An 18,886-nucleotide genomic window follows, 5' to 3' on the forward strand; every position below is an offset into this window, starting at 1 on the left:
AGGAAGACCAGGAGACCCAGACGGAAAGCAGGGGAGGCTGCGGCGAGACGGCCCCCATCCCGCCGGGGAGGCGATAGTGGACACCCGGTGGAGGCGAGAAGCGTGGAGCCCGCGACCCGCCGACAGACAGACGGACAAAGCCGGGAGGAGCCGGGCGGGGCCGGGGCGGGGCCGGGGCCGGCTGGTCCCCCGCCGAGCGGGGAAGGAGGGGCCCGGCGGGCTGCGAGAAGGGGAAGGAAGCGGAGGTGCCGGGCGGGCGCGGGGCGCGGGGCGCGGGCAGGAAGCGGGGAGGGGCGGCGGGGCGGGGGCCTCCGGAAAAACGCCCCAACTTCCTGCCCCGCCAGAGCCAGGAAGCGGGAGCCGGGACGCAGGGCCCGGGATCGCCGAGCCCGACCTCGGGCACCCCGCCGGTCACCTCCCCGCCGAACTCCAGGTACACGATCCCGGCCCCGCCTGGCCTCCCGCCCCTAGGCTGCCAGGGGAAGTGGAGAGGAGGAGGGAGGGGGCCGGGGCGCTGCCGGCCGTGCTGGGGCCTCCTCCGCGCCCCTCAGAGCCAGCGGCCGCCCCTCCGTGGGCCTCAGTTAACCCATCTGTCAAGGGGAGCAAAGAGAGGAGAACTAACACCTGCCGAGTGCCTAGTAAGTGGGGATGAAGGGTGCAAGGCCGGGGTCAAAGCCTCGCAACTGTCCAGCGGAGGACGGATGATCACTCCCATTGTACGGGTGGGGAAACTGAGGCTTAGGGAGCGGAACCGACTCGTCCCTGGGTCCACACACCGTGAGACCGAGTGGAGTTGGGATTTGAACTTGCAGGTGCTTTCAAGTACCGTCCTCCAACCCCACATGCTTTAGGGCCACCGAAAAGGAAAAACGTCAATAACTGCACCGTAGGCCCCTGTGAAGCTGGAAGTTGCAGAGCGCGTTTGAAAGCATTTTTGGGAAAGCCCTTTTTCTGGGCCATTAATTATATACCCTGAGAGACGGGTTGTAGATGACAGAGCTGGAGATCTTCCCCCATTGTACAGGCGGGAAGACTGAGTCTCGGGAAGAAGTAATTACTTTTTGCAGGTGACACTGCATGTCAGGGGGAAAGGTACCATGGCACCCAGGAGTTTCGCTTTACAGTCCCGGCAAAGTGTGCGGCCAGGGCGGTGGGGGTGCCGGGAATATTAGTGTCTGCCTTGGAAATTCAGCTGTTTCCGGAGTTAGGAAGGCAAGATAGGGTGGGGAACCCAGGCCGGAGACTAAGGGCCAGGGGCGACTCGGAGATCTGGGATTGAGCCCTGGGCCGGGGGAGCTGGAAGGACTTTGTAGTCTGGCTGGGGGGGCGGGGGCGGGGGGCGGGGCACGGTAGAGTGACAGGAGCAGTCGAGATACGGAAACGCCAGCCCTCCAAGGCAGGCCAGAGCGGCCCTTTCTGGCCAGCGTGGCGCAGTGGAGCGCTAGAGCGGCCGGCGGGAGGAGTAGAGTCTCCCGGATAGGAACCGGGCAGCGGCTAGGCTAGAGCGGCTAGCGGGAGGAGTGGAGCTGGAAGCAAAGGTAGACGCTGGGGCAGCTAGAGCGACTCGGAGGCGGGGGTGGGGGACTTTGGAGCCGGCGCGCAGAGACTTCGGTTCTGGCTGCTGTGGTGGATTCTCCTACGACCAGGAGCAGGTGAGGGACGCGGCCCCCGGCGGGCGTCAGATCCTGACTCCGCAGGTCCGCCCCATCATCCCTGGCCGTGCGCCCCGCCACGTCCCTTGTAGTAGGATTTGGGGCCCTCGTAGACCCGCCACGTCCTACGTAGGATTTGGGGCTCGTATAGATGCCCCACGTTCCATATAAATTACAAGTTCCAACAGACCCACCAGTTTTCTGCTTCCCACTCCCGGAAACTCGGCTTCTTACAGATGTGGGGTCCCCATTGGTCAGTATCACCCCCTAGAATCCTGGGTCTTGGGACCACCACATGCGCCTATAGAATTTTGCTCCCGTTTTAAGTCTCCATAGGTCCCCTAGACTGGCTGCTTTACCTACGGAATCATGATCCGGTGTGATCCTCCGTGTAGACCCACTTGTTTGAACTTGCCAATAGAAGAGAATCTGGAGCCTTACACTTTCCAAGGGCCCCTTGTGAACTTACCTTGACTACTCTGTATTTTTAGTTGTTTACGGCTTCCGGAGGTTCTTGGGGACCCGGGTCATCTGCTCAGTGTCTTATAGACCACAAACCTTGCACAGAATCCAGGTGCCCATACAGCCCCCAACTGGTGCCTGCTTTGCTCTAAGACCCACACCTCTAAGAACCTTCTAAACTTTCCCCGACTGCCACCACCCCCAGTCCCATGGACACAGTGTCTCTGCTGCTGGACGGTTGGCTTTTTCAGTTGCCTACAAACCCATCTGACCGCCTCAGTGTGTGAATACCCTTTGTGGTACCCCCTCACCGTCTGTCTTCTAAGCAGCCAACCCCGCACCTTCCCTTCCAGAATGCTTTCTGAGCCCTAAGCCTCTGTGGAGCAGCCTGAGCAGCAGCCCACACTCCTGCCCATCACAGTGCCCACAGACCTCTGATTTCCCCAGACACCCTCAAGGGATCAGATGTGCCTCAACTTCGGTTCAGATTTTAGTTTCCTAAGGTTGGGGTGGGCGGTGGGATTCCGCGTGCTCTGAAGGAGCACATTCTCATAGTTAAATGTGTGAACTCTGAAGTCAGACCACCTGGATCTGAATCCTCACTCTGTCTCTTAAGAGCTGTGCCTCAGTAAAATGAAAATAGTTATAAAACTGACCTCCAGGGGTCATTTAGAGGATTCAGTGAGTTAATACCTGTAAAGCAATAATGCTATGCCTGGCATATACTTCATGACACTTAGTGCACACTAACGGTTAGCCACTGTTTCGTGTTTCCAAATGCAGAGGTAATAGGCATAAGGTACATGATTGGGGCCTGCCTGGCCCTGAGCATTTGCTCACATGACATGTGTCCTCTCCTTTGCGCTTTTTGCAATCTCCCTGCCTCTGTTGAACACCCCCCTCCCCCCGCTGCCCCCGCGGTGGGGTGAGCATGGACCTTCGATGTGTGTGGTCATGTTTTCCAGAAGTTGCTGCCGGTGGCCTGGTGAAGGTTTTCTGTCTCCAACGGGACTACTAATTGTATGGGGTGCGTGTGGTTGTGAGCTTGAGTGAGTTCAGATGTGAGAAGCACTTGGAGCAATGCCTAGCACGCTGTTAAGTGCTAGGTAAGTTTAGCTTTTGTAATAAATAATTGCTTTTGTGGGGTTTTTTTGTTTTTGTTTTTTTTGTTTTTTTGGTGCCGGCTTGCAAGTTTATTTATGTGAAGATTTAACAATGCTCAAATCTTAAATCACCCGAGCTTGGAGGTGGACAGAGGCGCTCTATGGAAGAGAAAGGGAATGTCGTGTGCTCTGGGGAACCCATGGGATGACACAGGGACACTCCAGAAAGCATCACTGTTTCATGGTCATAAACAAAATCCTACCCACCGTTTATTGAGTGCTAGGGAGGAGGCCTGTGGAGGAGGCAGAAGGGTGAGCCTCAGGCAACCGGGGCTGGAAATAGCTTTGGGTTGTGGGGGGATCCCCCTCCCCTCCCCTCACCACCCCACTGGTCCACCCCTCCCCACCTCCTTCCTGCCTGACACGGGCTCTGGTGGCATTAGTCAGACTAATTAAGGACCGAGAAGATGGTGGTGGGAAGACACAGGAAAGCAGAGACTCTAAGGGAGATGATGGGAGAGCCGGGGAGAGAGAGAGACAGTGCATGACACAGTGACTCGAGGACTCAGGTGGCTGCAGAACCAGATGTGGGAAGACAGACACTGACAGAGGGGAGAGACAGCAACGGAAGCTAGGGCGAGGTGGTGGAGGGGGACGGAGGGCAGAGATGGTGGGAAAGGGAGACAGGTCTGAAGGGAGGGAGAGAGGGAAGGAGACCAGGAGAAGAGAGGCAAAGACTTCAAGCACATTCAAGGGACAGACAGCCAGAGGACAGATAGCTGGCCACGGAAGGAGAGCCAGAGGGACAGATAGAGGCAGGGCAGGGGAGACAGACACACCTTGGGGAGGAGCTGGCTAAGGACCATCCCTTGTTTTATGGGATTGGAAGCAGGGGAAGATACCAGGTCCCCGAGGGAAAGCTACTTCTGGGTCTCTGGAAAGAGGTTCAGAGTTTTGTTTTCTTATGTGGAGAGAGTTGGGGGTTGGGGGATTTGCCATTAGGTTTCCTGTCACAGGAAGTGGGGCTGGTGGGTTCAGAGGCAACATCCGGCCCCAAGCCTGTCAGGTCTAGGAGAGCAGCCCCCACACACCCCATTTATCTCCTTTCTGCCTTTCCTTTAACCTTCCCAACTCTGCTGGCCCCCAGGCCCTGCCTCCCTAGGACCCAGCCTGCAGCGCCCTCTTCCCTCAGACCCAGGAGCCCAGACTCCCAGTGCCTCCTCCCTCAGACCCAGGAGTCTGGGCTCCCAGCCTGTCCTTCCTTACACACAACCTGCAGCCCTCTCCTCCCTCAGACCCAGGAGTCCAGGCCCCCAATCCCTCCTCCCTCAGACCCAGGAGTCTAGGTCCCTGGCCTCTCGTTCCTCACACCGAGGAGTCCAGGCCCCCAGTTCCTCCTCCCTCAAACTCAGAAGTCTGGGCTCTTGGCCTCTCCTTCCTCATACCCAATCTGCAGCCCATTCCTCCCTCAGACCCAGGAGTCCCGCCCCCAGCCCCTCCTTCCTCAGACCCAGGAGCCCAGACTCCCAGTGCCTCCTCCCTCAGACCCAGGAATCTAGGCTCCCAGCCTGTCCTTTCTCAGACCAACCTGCAGCCCCTCCTCCCTCAGACCCAAGAGTCAGGTCTCCTTTCTCAGACCTAACCTGCTGCTCCCTCCTCCCTCAGACTCAGGAATCCAGGTACCTGGTCCCTCCTCCCTCAGACCCAGGGGTCCAGGCCCCCAGCCCCTCCTCCCTCAGACCCAGGAGTCCAGGCCCCCAGCCTGTTCCCCCTTAGAGACCCCAAATTACAGGCTTTCATGGCCACAGCTCTCTTAGTGACCCCTGCTCCTGGGCCTCCATCGCTTCCCCCACCCTCCCAAGGCTCCCTGTTCTTGGGCTCCCCGCCCTGGCTAGCCTCTGAAGGGCTCTTTGTCGCCACACAGAGGCCCCATTGAGCTGTGGAGGCCGGGTTTGGGGCGGGGGACGCTGTTTACTCACCTTCACACCTGGGCCAGGAATCTGTGAGTAACCACCCTGTGCCACTGTCTCCTGCCCCCACTAACCGCGGCCCCTCCTGTTCCTCAGCCCTGTGGAGCCCATGGAGGCAGAGGACATCGCCCGCGGGCTGGTGAGTGGAGAGAGCCTAGGGGCAGGGGACTGGGGGGCTGTGAGTTGGCATTGCACCCCCAGCTGAGGCCATCCCTCCTCTTCCATAGGCCCCAGGACCACCGCGGCCTGGCCTGGTGCCAGTCAGCATCATTGGGGCTGAGGATGAGGATTTTGAGAATGAGCTGGAGACGGTGAGGGGGAGATGGGGTGGAAAAGCTTCTGTCCCAGCCTCCGTGGGCCCCAGCCCTCAAGTCCCATCCTCAGTGTCTCCTCCCTCCTCAGGTCCCCCGTGGGATGCTGGCCCCCACCTCCTCTAACTGCCTGTCCCTCTTTCTGTAATCTGGGTACCACAATCCTAGTTCCCTCCCACCCCATCCTTGGTGTCCCATTATAGCGTGGACTCCCACCCTTTTAACTCTAGCCCCGGGTTTTTTCACCGCCCCCCTTAATCGCAGCACCGATCCCTATTCCCCATGCTAATGCTTGTCCTCATAACCTGCCCTTGTACCGCTGACTCATCTGCTGTCCCTGACACCAGCCCCAGTCCCAGCTATTACGGTGTCATCGCTGCCGGGGAGGGGAGAGGTCAAGCCCAAGGTGCCGCTCTGCTCCCCACTGTCTCACCGCCTCGCTCTCCGCCCTCAGAACGCAGAGGAGCACAACAGCCAGTTCCAGAGCCTGGAGCAGGTGAAGCGGCGGCCTGCCCACCTCATGGCCTTTCTGCAGCACGTGGCCTTGCAGTTTGAACCGGGACCCCTGGTGAGGGCGGGGCTGCGTGGGCAGAGGGAGGGCTGAGACCCGGATTGGCCACCCCGCTCAGTGAGACCGGCCAGAGAAGCCCAGCTGGGAGGGTCCAGGAAACAGATCCAGAGCACACAGCGTGAGATCTAGAAGAGAGAGCCAGAGTGCTAGGCATGCGACCCTGGCAAGACTGCGGGTGCCCCGTCAAATCTCCGCAAGGAGCGAGTACAGGGGGGGAGGGTACTCAGAGCTTGGTCAGGCAGAGAGCAGTGGAGACCCCAGAAGCCAGCAGAGCCCCGGGCTCCCCACCCCTGTTCCCTGCCAGTGGTTGTGTCACCCATCCATGGCCCCTCCCGCTGACCCTGGAAGTGGAATCCTCTTCTGCGGCCTCGGCAGGGGCCACCCGTCCATCATTCGGGGCCCAGGGCTGTGGGAGGGAAGCCCCTGGCCTTCCCAGGTCTGGCTGCCCCAGAAACAATGAACCACCACAAGCAGCACGCACAGCAGAGCGAGCAGAACTCACTATCCCAGATAAGAGGCAGAAATTTCCTGGGCCCTGTCAGGGGCAGCCATGCTGCCCTGTAAGGTCTGGAGAGCCCAGTGCGTGACTCAGGAAGGAAGATGCCACTGCGCAGGCTGGAGGGGGGTGCTCTGGGGACAAGGTCCTCGTCGCAAGGAGACCTAGGGTGGCCCAGCCCAGGCTGCAGCTAGGGTGTAGCCCGGAGCACTCGACCGGACTGGAAGTGCACAACAGGGTACATCCCCCCACCAGCCAGACATGAGAGAGCTGCTGGGCTGGGATGCCCAGGGCTCCAAGAAGGAGGGGTGCATCGACTGACCCCAGAGCTTCAAAAATGGGCAGGAAATCAGGAAAATGCCTTCTCTCCAGAAGAGTGGCTGCCCCTCCCCTGTAAATGGAGGCTGTGCCCCTCTGGGCAAGGAGGTCCCCCTAGCGAGCCTGAGCTTTCTAGAACTTGGGCTCCTGAACTCAGCCCAGGGAGGGTGCTGACTGCTATGTCCTTTTACAGATGTGGAAACAAGCCCAGCCAGAGCCGGGGGCTTGGCCGAGGTGACCCGGGTGGCCCCCAGCATTCAGACTCTGGCCTGCTGCAGCCCCCTCGCCTCATCAGCTGGGCAGGCAGCCAGGAGATAGCTGTGGCCCTGGGCTGCTTCCTATGGGCCTCTTGTGGGGTTTTGTCGTGGAGTTTGGGGGTGTGCAGAGATTGGAAGTGTTTATGGCAGGAAAACAGAGTCCTACCCCTACTAGGGTAAGGCCTTGGCACACAGACTGTGTTCCTTACCCAACGAGAGACCCCAGGAGTCAAGACGGGTGGGAGCAGGCAGCACAGTGCCGGCACTGCCCAGCATGGGGCTGAAGGGCAGGCGAGCTCTGGGGATGAGTGGTTAATGAATGAGTGAGCCCCACTGGTCCACCTGGTGATTTGCCCAGCCCCCACTGTGCTCGGGGCCTCTCTGGGGCACCGATGAGCCAGAACCTTCCTCCCTCTCTCTCACATACATACACACGTGTGTCCCTCAGGTTTTTGCAGTATTTCTAGGCTGTGGGTTCTAGGGGAACAGGCTTTCTAAGTTCTAACCCCAGCTTTGCCTCTAAGTAAGTAGCATCGTGACCTGGGGCAAGCTACTTGAGCCCAGTGTTCTCATCTATAAAAGGCGATAACAACCAGTGATCACGACTGACCAGGTGAACGTGGACCAAGGGTTAGAACAGCACGCTACAGGCCCCAGGATTCTCAGTGTAGTAGGAGACAGCAGGAAACCAAACCATAGCCACTTCACAGGATAGAAAATGAGCAAATGGTCACGCTGGCCCCCAGGGAGGCCAAGAGAGGCAAGGGCCTGGGTGTGGGGGTGGTAGATACCAGGGAGCTCTTAACCAGAAGACGTGAGCCTCAAGCTTTTCAAGGGAGAATGTGGTTTGGGGCTGGGGGGGGGAGAGGACACGTGATGCTCTCTGTCTCCCCAGCTCTGCTGCCTGCACGCAGACATGCTGGCTTCCCTGGGTCCCAAAGAGGCCAAGAAGGCCTTCCTCGACTTCTACCATAGCTTCCTGGACAAGACTGCGGTGAGAGACACCTCTGAGGGGCCCTAATCCCCCCACAACCTGGTCCTGGGAGACTCGGTGCCCACCTGGCCCTCCCTCCCCAGCTCCCTCCCCTCAGACCATCATTCCCAGCAGGCACCTGGGCTGTGGTGACCCCATCTCTGCCCTGGTCCTCACCTTCACCCTGTTCTCTGGCCTGAGCAGGTTTTGCGAGTGCCGGTCCCTCCCACTGTCTCCTTTGAACTCGGTAAGGAGAGAAGGGGACTGTGGGTGAGGGAGGGGTGTCCAGCAGGGGACCCCTGGGGTGGGAAGCCACACTCCCCTGCTCCCGTGGACAGCGCAGACTCCTGTCCTCACCCCTGGCCCCGGCAACCCAAGGAAGCGCACCCGTCAGGGGTCTGAGGGTGGGTGGGAGCAACCCCCTGCCCATGTCCCTGCAGACCGCACGCGACCCGACCTCCTCTCCGAGGATGTCCAGCGGCACTTCGTGCATGACGTGGTGCAGAACCAGCAGGCCACCGTCAGCCGGCTGCTGGAGGACTTCCGCTCCAAGCGGCTCATGGGCATGACACCCTGGGAGCACGACCTGACCCAGCTGGAGGCCTGGGTTGGGCGGGACCGTGCCAGCTTTGAGGCCCGGGAGCGGCACCTGGCCGAGCGGCTACTGACCCACCTGGAGGAGATGCAGTGAGTGGGGCCTGCCTGCTCCCCAGCTTGGCGTGGGGGTGGGGGTGGGGTCCCTGCAGCTTCAGGGTTCATTTCTTAACCTTTGGGCTCTTCCCCTGCCTTCTGGGTTCCCCAGCCCTGGCATTTGTAATTCAGCTGGTTTTGTGTTGTCTCTTCCCAGCTTTGGGGTACCCTCCCAGTTTCCAGGGCTTTCCATGGTCTTGTGTTTGGGCCTGGTGCTTGGGTCCTGTCCTTGCCGCTCCGAGCTCTCAAGAGACGCTCTTCTCTGCTGTGCTCCTCCTTCCCTGTAGCCGTGGCTCTCTCCCTCTCCGCCTCGCCTCTCTCTGTTCCTTCATCTAAGGGGCAGCACCCCGGACACCTGTGCTGGATAGACAGGGATCCAGGCTTAGCAAGTTTGTGGCAAACTTCTTCCTTCTTTTTGCAGACACACCATCTCTCCCGATGAGGAAAAGAGGTGATGAGAGAAGCAGAGAGAACGGCCGGAGAGGCATTTAGTCCCCCAGGCCCCAGGGAGGAGGACTGGGGATTGGGGCCCTGACCTCTGGAGCCCTCTCTGCCTTCCTCAGACACTCACCTGGAACCGGTTGGGGGGCTGGGGTGGAAAGTGAATGCGGAGGGGAAGGCTTGGGGGACAGCAGTGCCCCCATGGCCATGGGCGTGTGTGTATCTGCACGCATTTCGGGGCCCTGACTGACCCCTCCCCACAGTGCCGCTGTGGTCAGCGCCATCAGCCTGTACATGCGCCACCTTGGGGTGCGGACCAAGAGCGGGGACAAGAAGTCGGGGAGGAATTTCTTCCGAAAAAAGGTGCTTCCCCTGAGCACCCAAACCTGGCGCTTCCCTCCCCAGAGGCCCCTGGGGAGCCCCGTGATCTGGGCTCCCAGGGTCTGATTCTGCTAGGTTATGGTCTCAGAGATGGAGAGCCCCCTCCTTCACTCTCCCTCCTTCCCTCAGATGATGGGGAATCGGCGGTCAGATGAGCCAACCAAGACCAAGAAAGGCCTGAGCATCTTACTGGACGCTGCCCGCTGGAACCGGGGCGAGCCTCAGGGTGAGGTACCTGGCCTCTGCCCGCCCTGTTTCCCCACGGCACCCCTGCTTCACAGCCCCATCTCTCGTTTCAGCCCCCGATTTCCGACACCTCAAAGTCGAGGCTGATGGTAATGGTCCTGAAGCTGGCTGGGGGTGGGGGGAACCTGGGAGAGAGGGTCGGGGTGCTCCTGGGCTGTGGGGAGGATGGGGCTGGAGTGCAGGCTGCGGTGGATTAGACGTGTTGGGCTCTCATTCCCCCCTCCTCCCTGGATGTCTCCCCAGCTGAGAAGCCAGGCCTTATGGAAAGGAGGGGAGGCCTAGGAGTGCCCTCCCGGGACCGGAACGTCGGGGCTCCTGGGCAGGACGTCCCTGGAGTTTCTCCACACCCTCTGTCTGGAGACAGCCCCGACCGGGAAGCAGGTGAGTTTCTTGAGCGCCTCCCTGCCCCCAAGAGACACCCCTCCTCAGTTCTCCACTTACCCTGCCCTGCTCTTGGTCCCCAGTAGTATTAAGAAACCACCTCCCTTTGCTCACCTGCTTCACTGCTGTCCTCTCAGGCTCCAGCCTCTATCCTGGGGCTGCTTAAGCCCCCCTCCTTGGACTACATTTCCCATCCGCCCCCAAGGTGTCATTTCCCAGAACCCTCTCAGAGTATATTGTCAGTCCCCTCCAGGGATCTAAGGCAACTGCTTGGCCAATTCTGGGTTCAAGTCCCAGCTCTGCGGCTTAGTCTGGTTATATCTGGGAAGCCGCGTCTGAGCCTCAGTCTTCCTTAAAGGGGTCTATCCTCTCCCTGCAAGTCCTAGCTGAGGGTCAGGGAGGGAATGGACGTGGAACCTTCCCTGGTTCTGTGGCCCCCCCCCCCCCGGTTCCTCGCCCCAGCTGCTGTGGCCGTGTTCTCAGAGGCCCTTCTATCAGTCCGTCCCCCATCCCCCACACCACAGGAGGAGCTCGAGGCCCCCAGGGTGGGGGTCTTGCCATAAGGGCCTGGCAGCCATCTTTGTTCTCCCTGCCACCCCACAGGTGTTGATGCCCCACCAGAGCTGGGGGACCCACCACCGCAGGGCCCGGCCAGCCTGGAGCCCCTGGCACCCCCAGAGAGCACCGAGGAGGGTGCTGACACAGAGAGGTGCCCGGGGCTGGGTGTGGGGTCAGGGGTGCGGGGAGCAGGAAGGGGCTTATTAGGCCCTGGGGAGGGGGGGAGGTTCCGCGTGTGCTGGGGTCGCGCTGCCATTTGCTCCTGCTGTCCCCGAGCTGTCTCCACTCTGCCCTGCTCCTCCCTCTGCCCATCTCTGCCTCCTCTTTCCGTCCTCCACTTTCTCTTTTCTCTCCTCCTCTTCTCTTTCTCCTCCTGCGCCTCCTCTTCCTCCTGCCCCCTCCCTCATCCCTTCTTTAGGTTGTCATTCCCTCCTCTCCTCTTCGGAGCCACTGCCCTGCGCCTTGCTCCCGCCCCTGCCTCCCTGTGCCCTGCCCTCCAGCCCCCACCCTCTGTGCTCCAAGCCTGGGGGCCCTGTCCTCCTCACAGTTGGGGGGCAGGCTCTGCCCCCTGCCCGTCTTTGTGCCGCTGCTTTGGGGACACTTTGGTGGGCGGGGGAGGTGAGTTGGGTTCCATTTGGGTCCTCCTCTGACCCTGTGCCCCTCTCTCCCCAGAAGATGGAAGAGGTGGGTCCGTGGGCCCTGGGCCGGGGGGGGGGGGGGGGGGGGGGGGGGGGGGCTAGCCCCTCCCCCATTTCTCCCAGCCCCTCCCCTCTCCCCATGGGCCATCCCCTCCCCTTCACCCTGCAAGGGGTGGGTGGGGACATCACCCTCCCAGCAGAAGAGCTAAGTATTGAAATCTTCCCTCCCTCCGTCCCTGCTCTGCCCCCCAACCAGCCCCTTGCCACAGGGAAGGGAGGGGTCAATCCCTGCTCCGGACTGGGTTTCCTTCCCCACCCCCACCAAGTTTCCCCATCGCTCTTGACCACCCTCAGTGCCCCAACAGCCCAAAGCCCCAAGTTCCACTGCTCCTTCTGACTCTCTCCTCTCTTCTGTTGCATGTTTGGTATCTGTCCTGGTCTCCCCTACCCTGGTCCCCGTCTGTCCCTGTCCTGGTCTCTCCCTGTCCCTTAACTGGTATATCCCCACCTCTGGTCTTGTCTTGGTCTCTCCCTGTCTCTGTCCCTGTCCTGGTCTCTCCCACCTGTCCCTGTCTTGGTCTCTCCCTGTCTCTGTCCCTGTCTTGGTCTTTCCCTGTCTCTGTCCTGGCCTCTGCCTGACTGTCCTTGACCTCCGGGTCCAGGCTATCGGGGCGTCTGGGGCGCTCGGAGAGCCTGCGGGTGAGTGACCGCCGCCGGCCTTCCCGGGGCAGCCTCGGGGCTAAGGGCCGGGGTGGGGGCCGCTCCCGGAGTGACGTGGACATGGACCCCAGCTCTGCCACAGCCGTGCTTGGCCCTACCCGACGAGCCACGTAGGTCATTCCTCCCCCATCTACTGAGGCAGCCTGGAGAGACAGGAGGATGGTGGGGGAGGGGTTGTTGCCAGAGTTAGAGAGAACTGCGTATTGGACACTGAGGTCACAGGAGAGGGGTGGGACTCTTCTTACTTAGAGATTTGGGGCCTGCTCTGGAGGCCTTGAATGCCAAGGCCATGGGGCAGGCTGGGGGTGGGGGGGTGGGGCTTGGCCACTAGGAATGGAAGTCTCCTCCCAGGGATGCCCCAAGCTGCGGCCCTAACAAGGCCTCTGTCTCACAGCCCTGAGCCTGGAGACGAAGGGGACCCGGCACGGTCAGGACTAGAAATAGAACCAGAAGAGCCCCCTGGCTGGCGGGAGCTTGTCCCCCTTGGCACCCTGCACAGCCTGCCCAAGAGCCAGGTGAAGCGGCAGGAGGTCATCAGTGGTGAGTACGGGGGACGCCACCCAGTTCTGGCGAAGGGACAAGGTGCTGCCATCTCTGTGCGCCATGGGCCGGACTTGAAGGCAGCCTGTTACCACCGAGGGCCATTCGTCACATACATCGTGGAACAGCCACGCGTGGAACAGGAATGTGGCTGTCAGCTGTCAAAGTGACGTTTGCTGCGAGTTTTTTTCCTAGTGCAGGGCAGAGCTGGTAAGAGCTGGAAGGGTCACATGACGTTGTATTTCTCGAGGAAATCTTTGTTTCCTTATTTGGGAAGTAATAGCTCCCACCTCAAAAGATGGTCATGGAGTTGAGGGGATTCGTGGGAAGTGTTTAATGTGGTGGGGGGCCAGGTAAGAACATTCCAGTGTGGACTTAACTGTTCAGAGGCAAAAGTAGTGCCATGGGAACAAGTTCCGGAAGATACTCAGTGTATCCTCAGCGCTTGCTTCTGGGTGGGGAGATGATGGAAGTATCCTTTCTGTGTTGATTCTTCTCTGCGATCTCGAACTGGGTATGGGGTGGGCGTTTGGCAAAAGTAGAACACTTCTTTGGAAGCTCTGGTTTAGAAGTTTTATTTACACGTTGCTTAATAGTAAGAGGGGAACTCATTCGGAAGTTCTAGGGCCATAGGGGAATACTTCTTGTGTTCCAGATCCTTCTAAGGATACGAGCCAAATAGAAAGCAGTGTTATCTGGTAGAATTTTCTGGAATAATGAAAACTCACAGCCTCTGTGCTGCCCAGCACGGTTACCACCAGCCGCATAATGGCCATTGAGCACTTGAAATGTGACAAGTACCACTGACTACAGAACTGTATTTCATTTCAATTAAAATCCGAAGGACTGTTTGTGGCTAGTGGTACCATAGTGGACAGCACAGCCGTTTCCCTCATCAGAAAAATATTCCTAACATGGAATTGTGCGTTTATTGTCTCCAGGAACTCCTGGGGCCCCTGAAACCCAGGCATGCTCCCTCGCGGCGGTAGGGGGAGGGGGGCTTCCTGGATCCAAGGCTATCAACGTATGTGTAAAGGGTTATCATTGTTCCAGAAACCAAGGCCGAGGGACTTGCCGGATCCTACACACAGCCGTAGGCTTGCTGGTGGTGGTACGACCAGCTCATCCCAGTTCACCTGGAATTTTCCCAGGTGTAGCACTGACAATCCCATGTTCGGGGAAAGGCATGGGTTCCAGGCACAGGGGACCACTGGTCACCCGGGCTGGCTGCCGCAGCCAAGGAACACCAGCAGTGGGATAAGGAATCCTCAGTAGCTGGTTCAGGGGCAAATGATTCCACCCAGGGAGAGTTATCCCTGTCCCCCAATCCTGAGCCTGCCTCTGAGACTGTGCACCTCCCCACCCCCCCGCACCCTTCCCAACCGTGCCTCCTGCTCCCACAGAGCTGCTGGTGACTGAGGCCGCCCATGTGCGCATGCTCCGGGTGCTGCATGACCTTTTCTACCAGCCCATGGCAGAAGGGGGCTTCTTCTCCCTGGAGGAGCTCCAGAACATCTTCCCCAGCCTGGACGAGCTCATCGAGGTGCATTGTGAGTGCAGGGCTGTGGCCCGCTGTGTGCCTTGCTGCCGGCTCCCTCCTCAAGGCCTCAGTGGCTCAACCAGAGCCTAGCACATTCTCCTTGAGTGCCTGGCACGGGCAGCTTCCTTTCTAGCCCTGGGGGCAGCCCTGGACCCCCCAGAGCTCATATTCCCGGGGCACATCAACAAGGGCATGGCATCGGGTGGGTGGCGGCCCCTTGGCCCCCAGGATCCAACACCTGCAGCTTGACCACCGCCTCCCACTCAGCTCTGCGCGCTGCGGCTCGGGCCCTGACAGTGATCCCTTCCCTCACTGCTCTCCACAGCCCTGTTCCTCGATCGACTGATGAAGCTCAGGCAGGATAGTGGCTACCTCATTGAGGAGATCGGAGACGTGCTGCTGGCTCGGGTGAGGGCACCCAGCCCCTGCCTCCCCCTGGGGTCCCCTCTTTCCAGCCAGGGACCTGGAATCCAGGCCCAGGGAGGCTGGTCTCAAGCCCCTCTCCCATTAAGACCCCGGGGTCTGGGCCGCTCACTGCAGGCGCCTGTCTAGGCTGCTCTTCCCACGTGAGGCCCGGCTCTTCCCAATCCCACCTGAGACACCCTCCCTGGCCTGAATCTCACTGTAGTTTGATGGTGCCGAAGGCAGATGGTTCCAGAAAATCTCCTCCCGCTTCTGCAGCCGCCAGTCATTTGCCTTAGAGCAGCTCAAAGCCAAGCAGCGCAAGGAGCCTCGGTTCTGTGCCTTTGTGCAGGTGAGGGGGAGGCCAGGGTCTGGGGGTGGGGGGAGGCGTGCTGGTGTCACAGTTCCTGCTGCGTGCCCCCAGCTGGGCCACTCAGCACACTCTGCCCGCAGGAGGCTGAGAGCCGCCCCCGGTGCCGCCGCCTGCAGCTGAAGGATATGATCCCCACGGAGATGCAGCGTCTGACCAAGTACCCACTGCTCCTCCAGAGCATCGGGCAGAACACAGGTGCCAGCACGCTGGGCCCCACAGCGCAGGGCCCCAGCTTCCGCGGCATGGGGGCGGGGCTGGCCAGGAGCTTCCCGGCTCGGGGTCACCAGGGCCTGCTTCTCCTTTGCCACAGAAGAGCCGGCGGAACGAGAGAAAGTGGAACTGGCAGCTGAGTGCTGCCGAGAAATTCTGCACCACGTCAATCAGGCCGTGCGCGACATGGAGGACTTGTTGGTATGCCTGGCCGTGGCTGTGGGCCCCAGGGCAATGGGGTGTCCATGTGCGGGGCTTGGGCGGGCCTTTGTCTTGTCTATCTCAGGGCCCCTTCTCTGGAGGCCAGGCCCTGCCCTCAGCTTGTCCCCTTCAGGGTCACTGTGGGTCAGCCACAGCCTTCGGGTCCTCCCCATGACTCTCCCTTCCCCCCCACCGGCAGCGACTCAAGGATTATCAGAAGCGCCTGGACTTGTCCCACCTACGTCAGAGCAGCGACCCCATGCTGAGCGAGTTCAAGGTGGCCCTGCCAGCCCTGCCCTCCCCGGCCTTCCCCTGCTCTCCGGCAGCCCTGCCCCTCCTGCCCCTGGAGTTCTCTGCTAATGCACCCTAGGAAGGAGAGCCACCCCACCCCTCCGCCCAGAGCCCCTCTTCAGTCCCAGCCGGTTGCCCCTTCTGACCCCTGCCCTCCCCTCCCCTCCGTGCCCTGTGCCGACCCGGTACGCCCTCCTGCCTCCAGAACCTGGACATCACCAAGAAGAAGCTTGTGCATGAGGGCCCGCTGACGTGGCGGGTGACGAAGGACAAGGCTGTGGGTGAGCGTGGGGGCCGGGGGCGGGGTGCTAGGGGGTAGGGGCAGCTGCTGAGCCTGGGCCTTGCCCTGCAGAGGTCCACGTGCTGCTGCTGGATGACTTGCTGCTGCTGCTCCAGCGCCAGGACGAGCGGCTGCTGCTCAAGTCCCACAGTCGGACGCTGACACCCACACCCGACGGCAAGACCATGCTGCGGCCGGTGCTGCGGCTCACGTCTGCCATCACCCGCGAGGTGGCCACCGGTGAGGCGTGGGCGGTGACCGTCCTGGAGGGCTGGGGAGCACGTGGGGGGGGGCACCAGGGGACCCCAGCAGAGGCGAAGAAGGCAGCCAAGGGACCAGGAGCGTTGTGAGTCTTAAGAAGGGAGCCCGGCAGCTCCCCTGGGTTTGCAGGGAGCAGCCTGCTCTCATCAGTCTTGGGAGATGCCCCCTGGCTGTCTCCTGGGGACCACAGAGGAACGGGGGTGGGGGAGACAGAGTTGGGGCTTTGCAGAGGTGCATCAGCAGCTCCAGGGGTCTGTGGGGCAAGCCAGATTGGGGACTTGCTGCCTGATGGACAAGGGGTGTGAGATGGAGGCCTTGGGACAAGGCACGTGAGGGATGGCGTGAGCTGTGGGAGCCCGAGGCCACTGCAAGCAGGGGCTGCCCCAGCCTCTAGCCCACACTCAGGGGAGGGCACATGGAGGTAACCTTGGCTCTGAACCACCCCCCCTCCTCTTACAGATCACAAAGCCTTTTATGTCCTTTTTACGTGGGACCAGGAGGCACAGATCTATGAACTGGTGGCCCAGACCGTGTCGGAACGGAAGAAGTAAGGGTGGCTCCGGTGGATGAGGAGGCCTGGGCTGGGGGGTGGGAAGCTCCGGCGTAGGATCTGGGGGCTCTGACTGCCTGCCCTGGGGGCGCTGACCTGTCTCCCCAGCTGGTGTTCCCTCATCACCGAGACTGCTGGATCCTTGAAGGTCCCCGCTCCCGCCTCTCGCTCCAAATCCCGGCCCAGCCCGAGCAGGTGAGGGAGGACAGTGGAGGCCTGAGGAGCCGGGGAGTTTGAGCTCCGGGTGTGTGTGTCTGTCTGTCTGTGTCTGTGTGTGCGTGTGCCACCACCACAGCCTCTCCGGCCCCTACCCAGGCTCCTCTGTCTCCATCTCCCAGCCTCAACTTTTTTATCTGTTTGTGCCCCACCCCCCACCCCCCCCGCCCCGCCGCTGTCTCTCTGCCACCCCCTCCCCAGGGCCAGGGCTGTGAGATCATTTAGTCCTTCCTCCCCCCAGCACCCGAGAGCCCCTGCTCAGCAGCTCTGAGAACGGCAACGGTGGTGGCCGAGAGATGCCCACAACGGATGGTGAGCCTTTGCAGGGGGCGCCGAGGGGGGCGGGCGTCATGAGGAGGCCCAGCAACCGCTGAACACCCGCTCCGGCTTCTGCCTCCCGCCCAGGCCGGACAGAAAGGATCCTTAGCATGCTCCTGCCCTACTCCAGGCCCGGCCCCGAGGGCCAGCTCGCTGCCAAGGCCCTGGAGAAAGGTAGGCCGCGGGGGGCTGCCTCTAGCCCCCCTTCCCAGCTTGCCTCCTGCCCAGGCCCATCGTGCCTGGCCTGCATCACACTCTCAGTGGTCCCAAGCCGCCTTTTCCTGCCACAGCCTCTGTCCCTCCCTTGACCTTCTGTTCAGCCTCTCCCTGGGTGCCCTCCACCCTGTGTTCCTTGCCTCTCTTCTGCACCCCTTCACGTCCCCCAGCCCCACCTGCAGCCTGGCCCCCACCTTCCCCGCTGGGATCCCCGCTGCCAGCCTTCAGCCTCTTTCCCAGCCCTTTCTTGTGACTCTGTTCCCTTGTCCCTGCCAGTGCTGTCCCTGAAGCAGCTCCTGTTTCCCTCGGAGGAAGACAGCGGGGCAGGGCCTTCCCGTGAAGGGGATGGGGTCCCAGGGGGCGGCTCCCAGAGCCAGGACCAAACCCAGGAGATTCGGGAGAAGCTGCTCAGCCTGGAGGAGACCATGAAACAGCTGGAGGTGGCACCCTGGGGGGAGGAGCAGGGTGCAGGGAGATGGAGCCGACTCCAGACTCCATGGAGGGACCCCTCTCACTGCGGACTCTCCAACCAGGAGGTGGAGGAGGAATTTTGTCGCCTGCGACTCCTCCTATCTCAGCTCGGGGAGAGCGCTGCCCCCCAGCCTGGCTGTACCTGAGGCTCCTGGCCCCAGGCAGGTGAGTGGAGAACTGGAGGGACCAGAGTGGGCATGTCAGCGGCTCCCTTCTCTACAGCCCCCTGCTGCTCTCTCCCTCTGCCTCAGTCTCCCTGCATGTCCCCATTCCACCTCCTGCACCCGCCTCTCTCCCTTCCCTCCTCCTCCCTCTCCCCCTTCCTCCCCCTTTCTCTTCATCTCTCCCCATCTCCCTTTTCCTACATCCCCCAGGCCTTGCAAGACTGAGGGCCATCCGCTGCCACCGCACAGCTGCCACCGCATCTCCACCCCAAGGGCCTGAGGAGAGGGAGCTGGGCTGCCGGGACGGGGGGCTGTGCCTGGGGGGGCCCCCGCTGGGATCACTGCCTCCCCGCAACCTCCCGTGGCCTGGGCTTTCTCTCCCTCCTGTCTTCTGCTTGGGGGACTCAGGGCTTCCTTCCCAGGGGGACCACAATGACCCTGCCATGCCCCGGGCCATCACAGTATTTCCAGGGGGGGCCACCCCTCCATTCCCCACCCCCAAGTGCCTTTGCTCTGTTTTTATACCCTGAATTGGAGGTTTATTTTTTAATATATATTAACTAAGGAGAGCTCTGTGTCTGTGAGGATAGGGTGGGGGCCCTGGAGTGGGTTTGGAGCCCTCCACGACTGACTGGCATCACTTTCCCGGGTCTGTCCCACTGCCTTTGTCCAGTCCTTCCTTCCT

At 61.1% G+C, this 18,886-nt stretch overlaps 1 protein-coding gene across 9 annotated transcripts; it reads left to right on the forward strand.

Moving 5' to 3' along the window:
* The first annotated feature begins 89 nt into the window (after positions 1-89).
* ARHGEF1 (Rho guanine nucleotide exchange factor 1) lies at positions 90-18,770 on the forward strand. 9 transcript variants are annotated; one of them, XM_045077227.1, is made up of 32 exons: positions 90-245; positions 345-433; positions 5,284-5,326; positions 5,415-5,498; positions 5,953-6,066; positions 8,036-8,134; positions 8,318-8,360; positions 8,554-8,800; positions 9,225-9,254; positions 9,508-9,607; positions 9,755-9,851; positions 9,925-9,960; positions 10,115-10,252; positions 10,856-10,961; positions 11,483-11,494; positions 12,111-12,278; positions 12,563-12,708; positions 14,112-14,258; positions 14,574-14,656; positions 14,877-15,002; positions 15,104-15,218; positions 15,334-15,434; positions 15,634-15,711; positions 15,931-16,006; positions 16,078-16,245; positions 16,726-16,813; positions 16,925-17,011; positions 17,274-17,344; positions 17,438-17,524; positions 17,843-18,006; positions 18,100-18,202; positions 18,412-18,770. In XM_045077227.1, exons 3-31 carry the CDS (start codon positions 5,297-5,299, stop codon positions 18,181-18,183), a joined length of 2,925 nt encoding a protein of 974 aa, XP_044933162.1. In that variant the 5' UTR covers positions 90-245; positions 345-433; positions 5,284-5,296; the 3' UTR covers positions 18,184-18,202; positions 18,412-18,770. The 9 variants fall into 9 exon arrangements, with proteins under 9 accessions (XP_044933162.1, XP_044933159.1, XP_012919453.1 ...); XM_045077224.1 differs by lacking the exon at positions 90-245 and adding an exon at positions 3,080-3,220 and having other exon boundaries at positions 291-433; positions 11,486-11,494; XM_013063999.2 differs by lacking the exon at positions 90-245 and adding an exon at positions 3,080-3,220 and having other exon boundaries at positions 292-433.
* The last annotated feature ends 116 nt before the right edge of the window (positions 18,771-18,886 follow it).

The sequence above is a fragment of the Mustela putorius genome, unplaced genomic scaffold, assembly GCF_011764305.1.
Source record: "Mustela putorius furo isolate JIRA1106 unplaced genomic scaffold, ASM1176430v1.1 tig00000196_pilon_pilon_pilon, whole genome shotgun sequence".
Taxonomy (NCBI): Eukaryota; Metazoa; Chordata; class Mammalia; order Carnivora; family Mustelidae; genus Mustela; species Mustela putorius.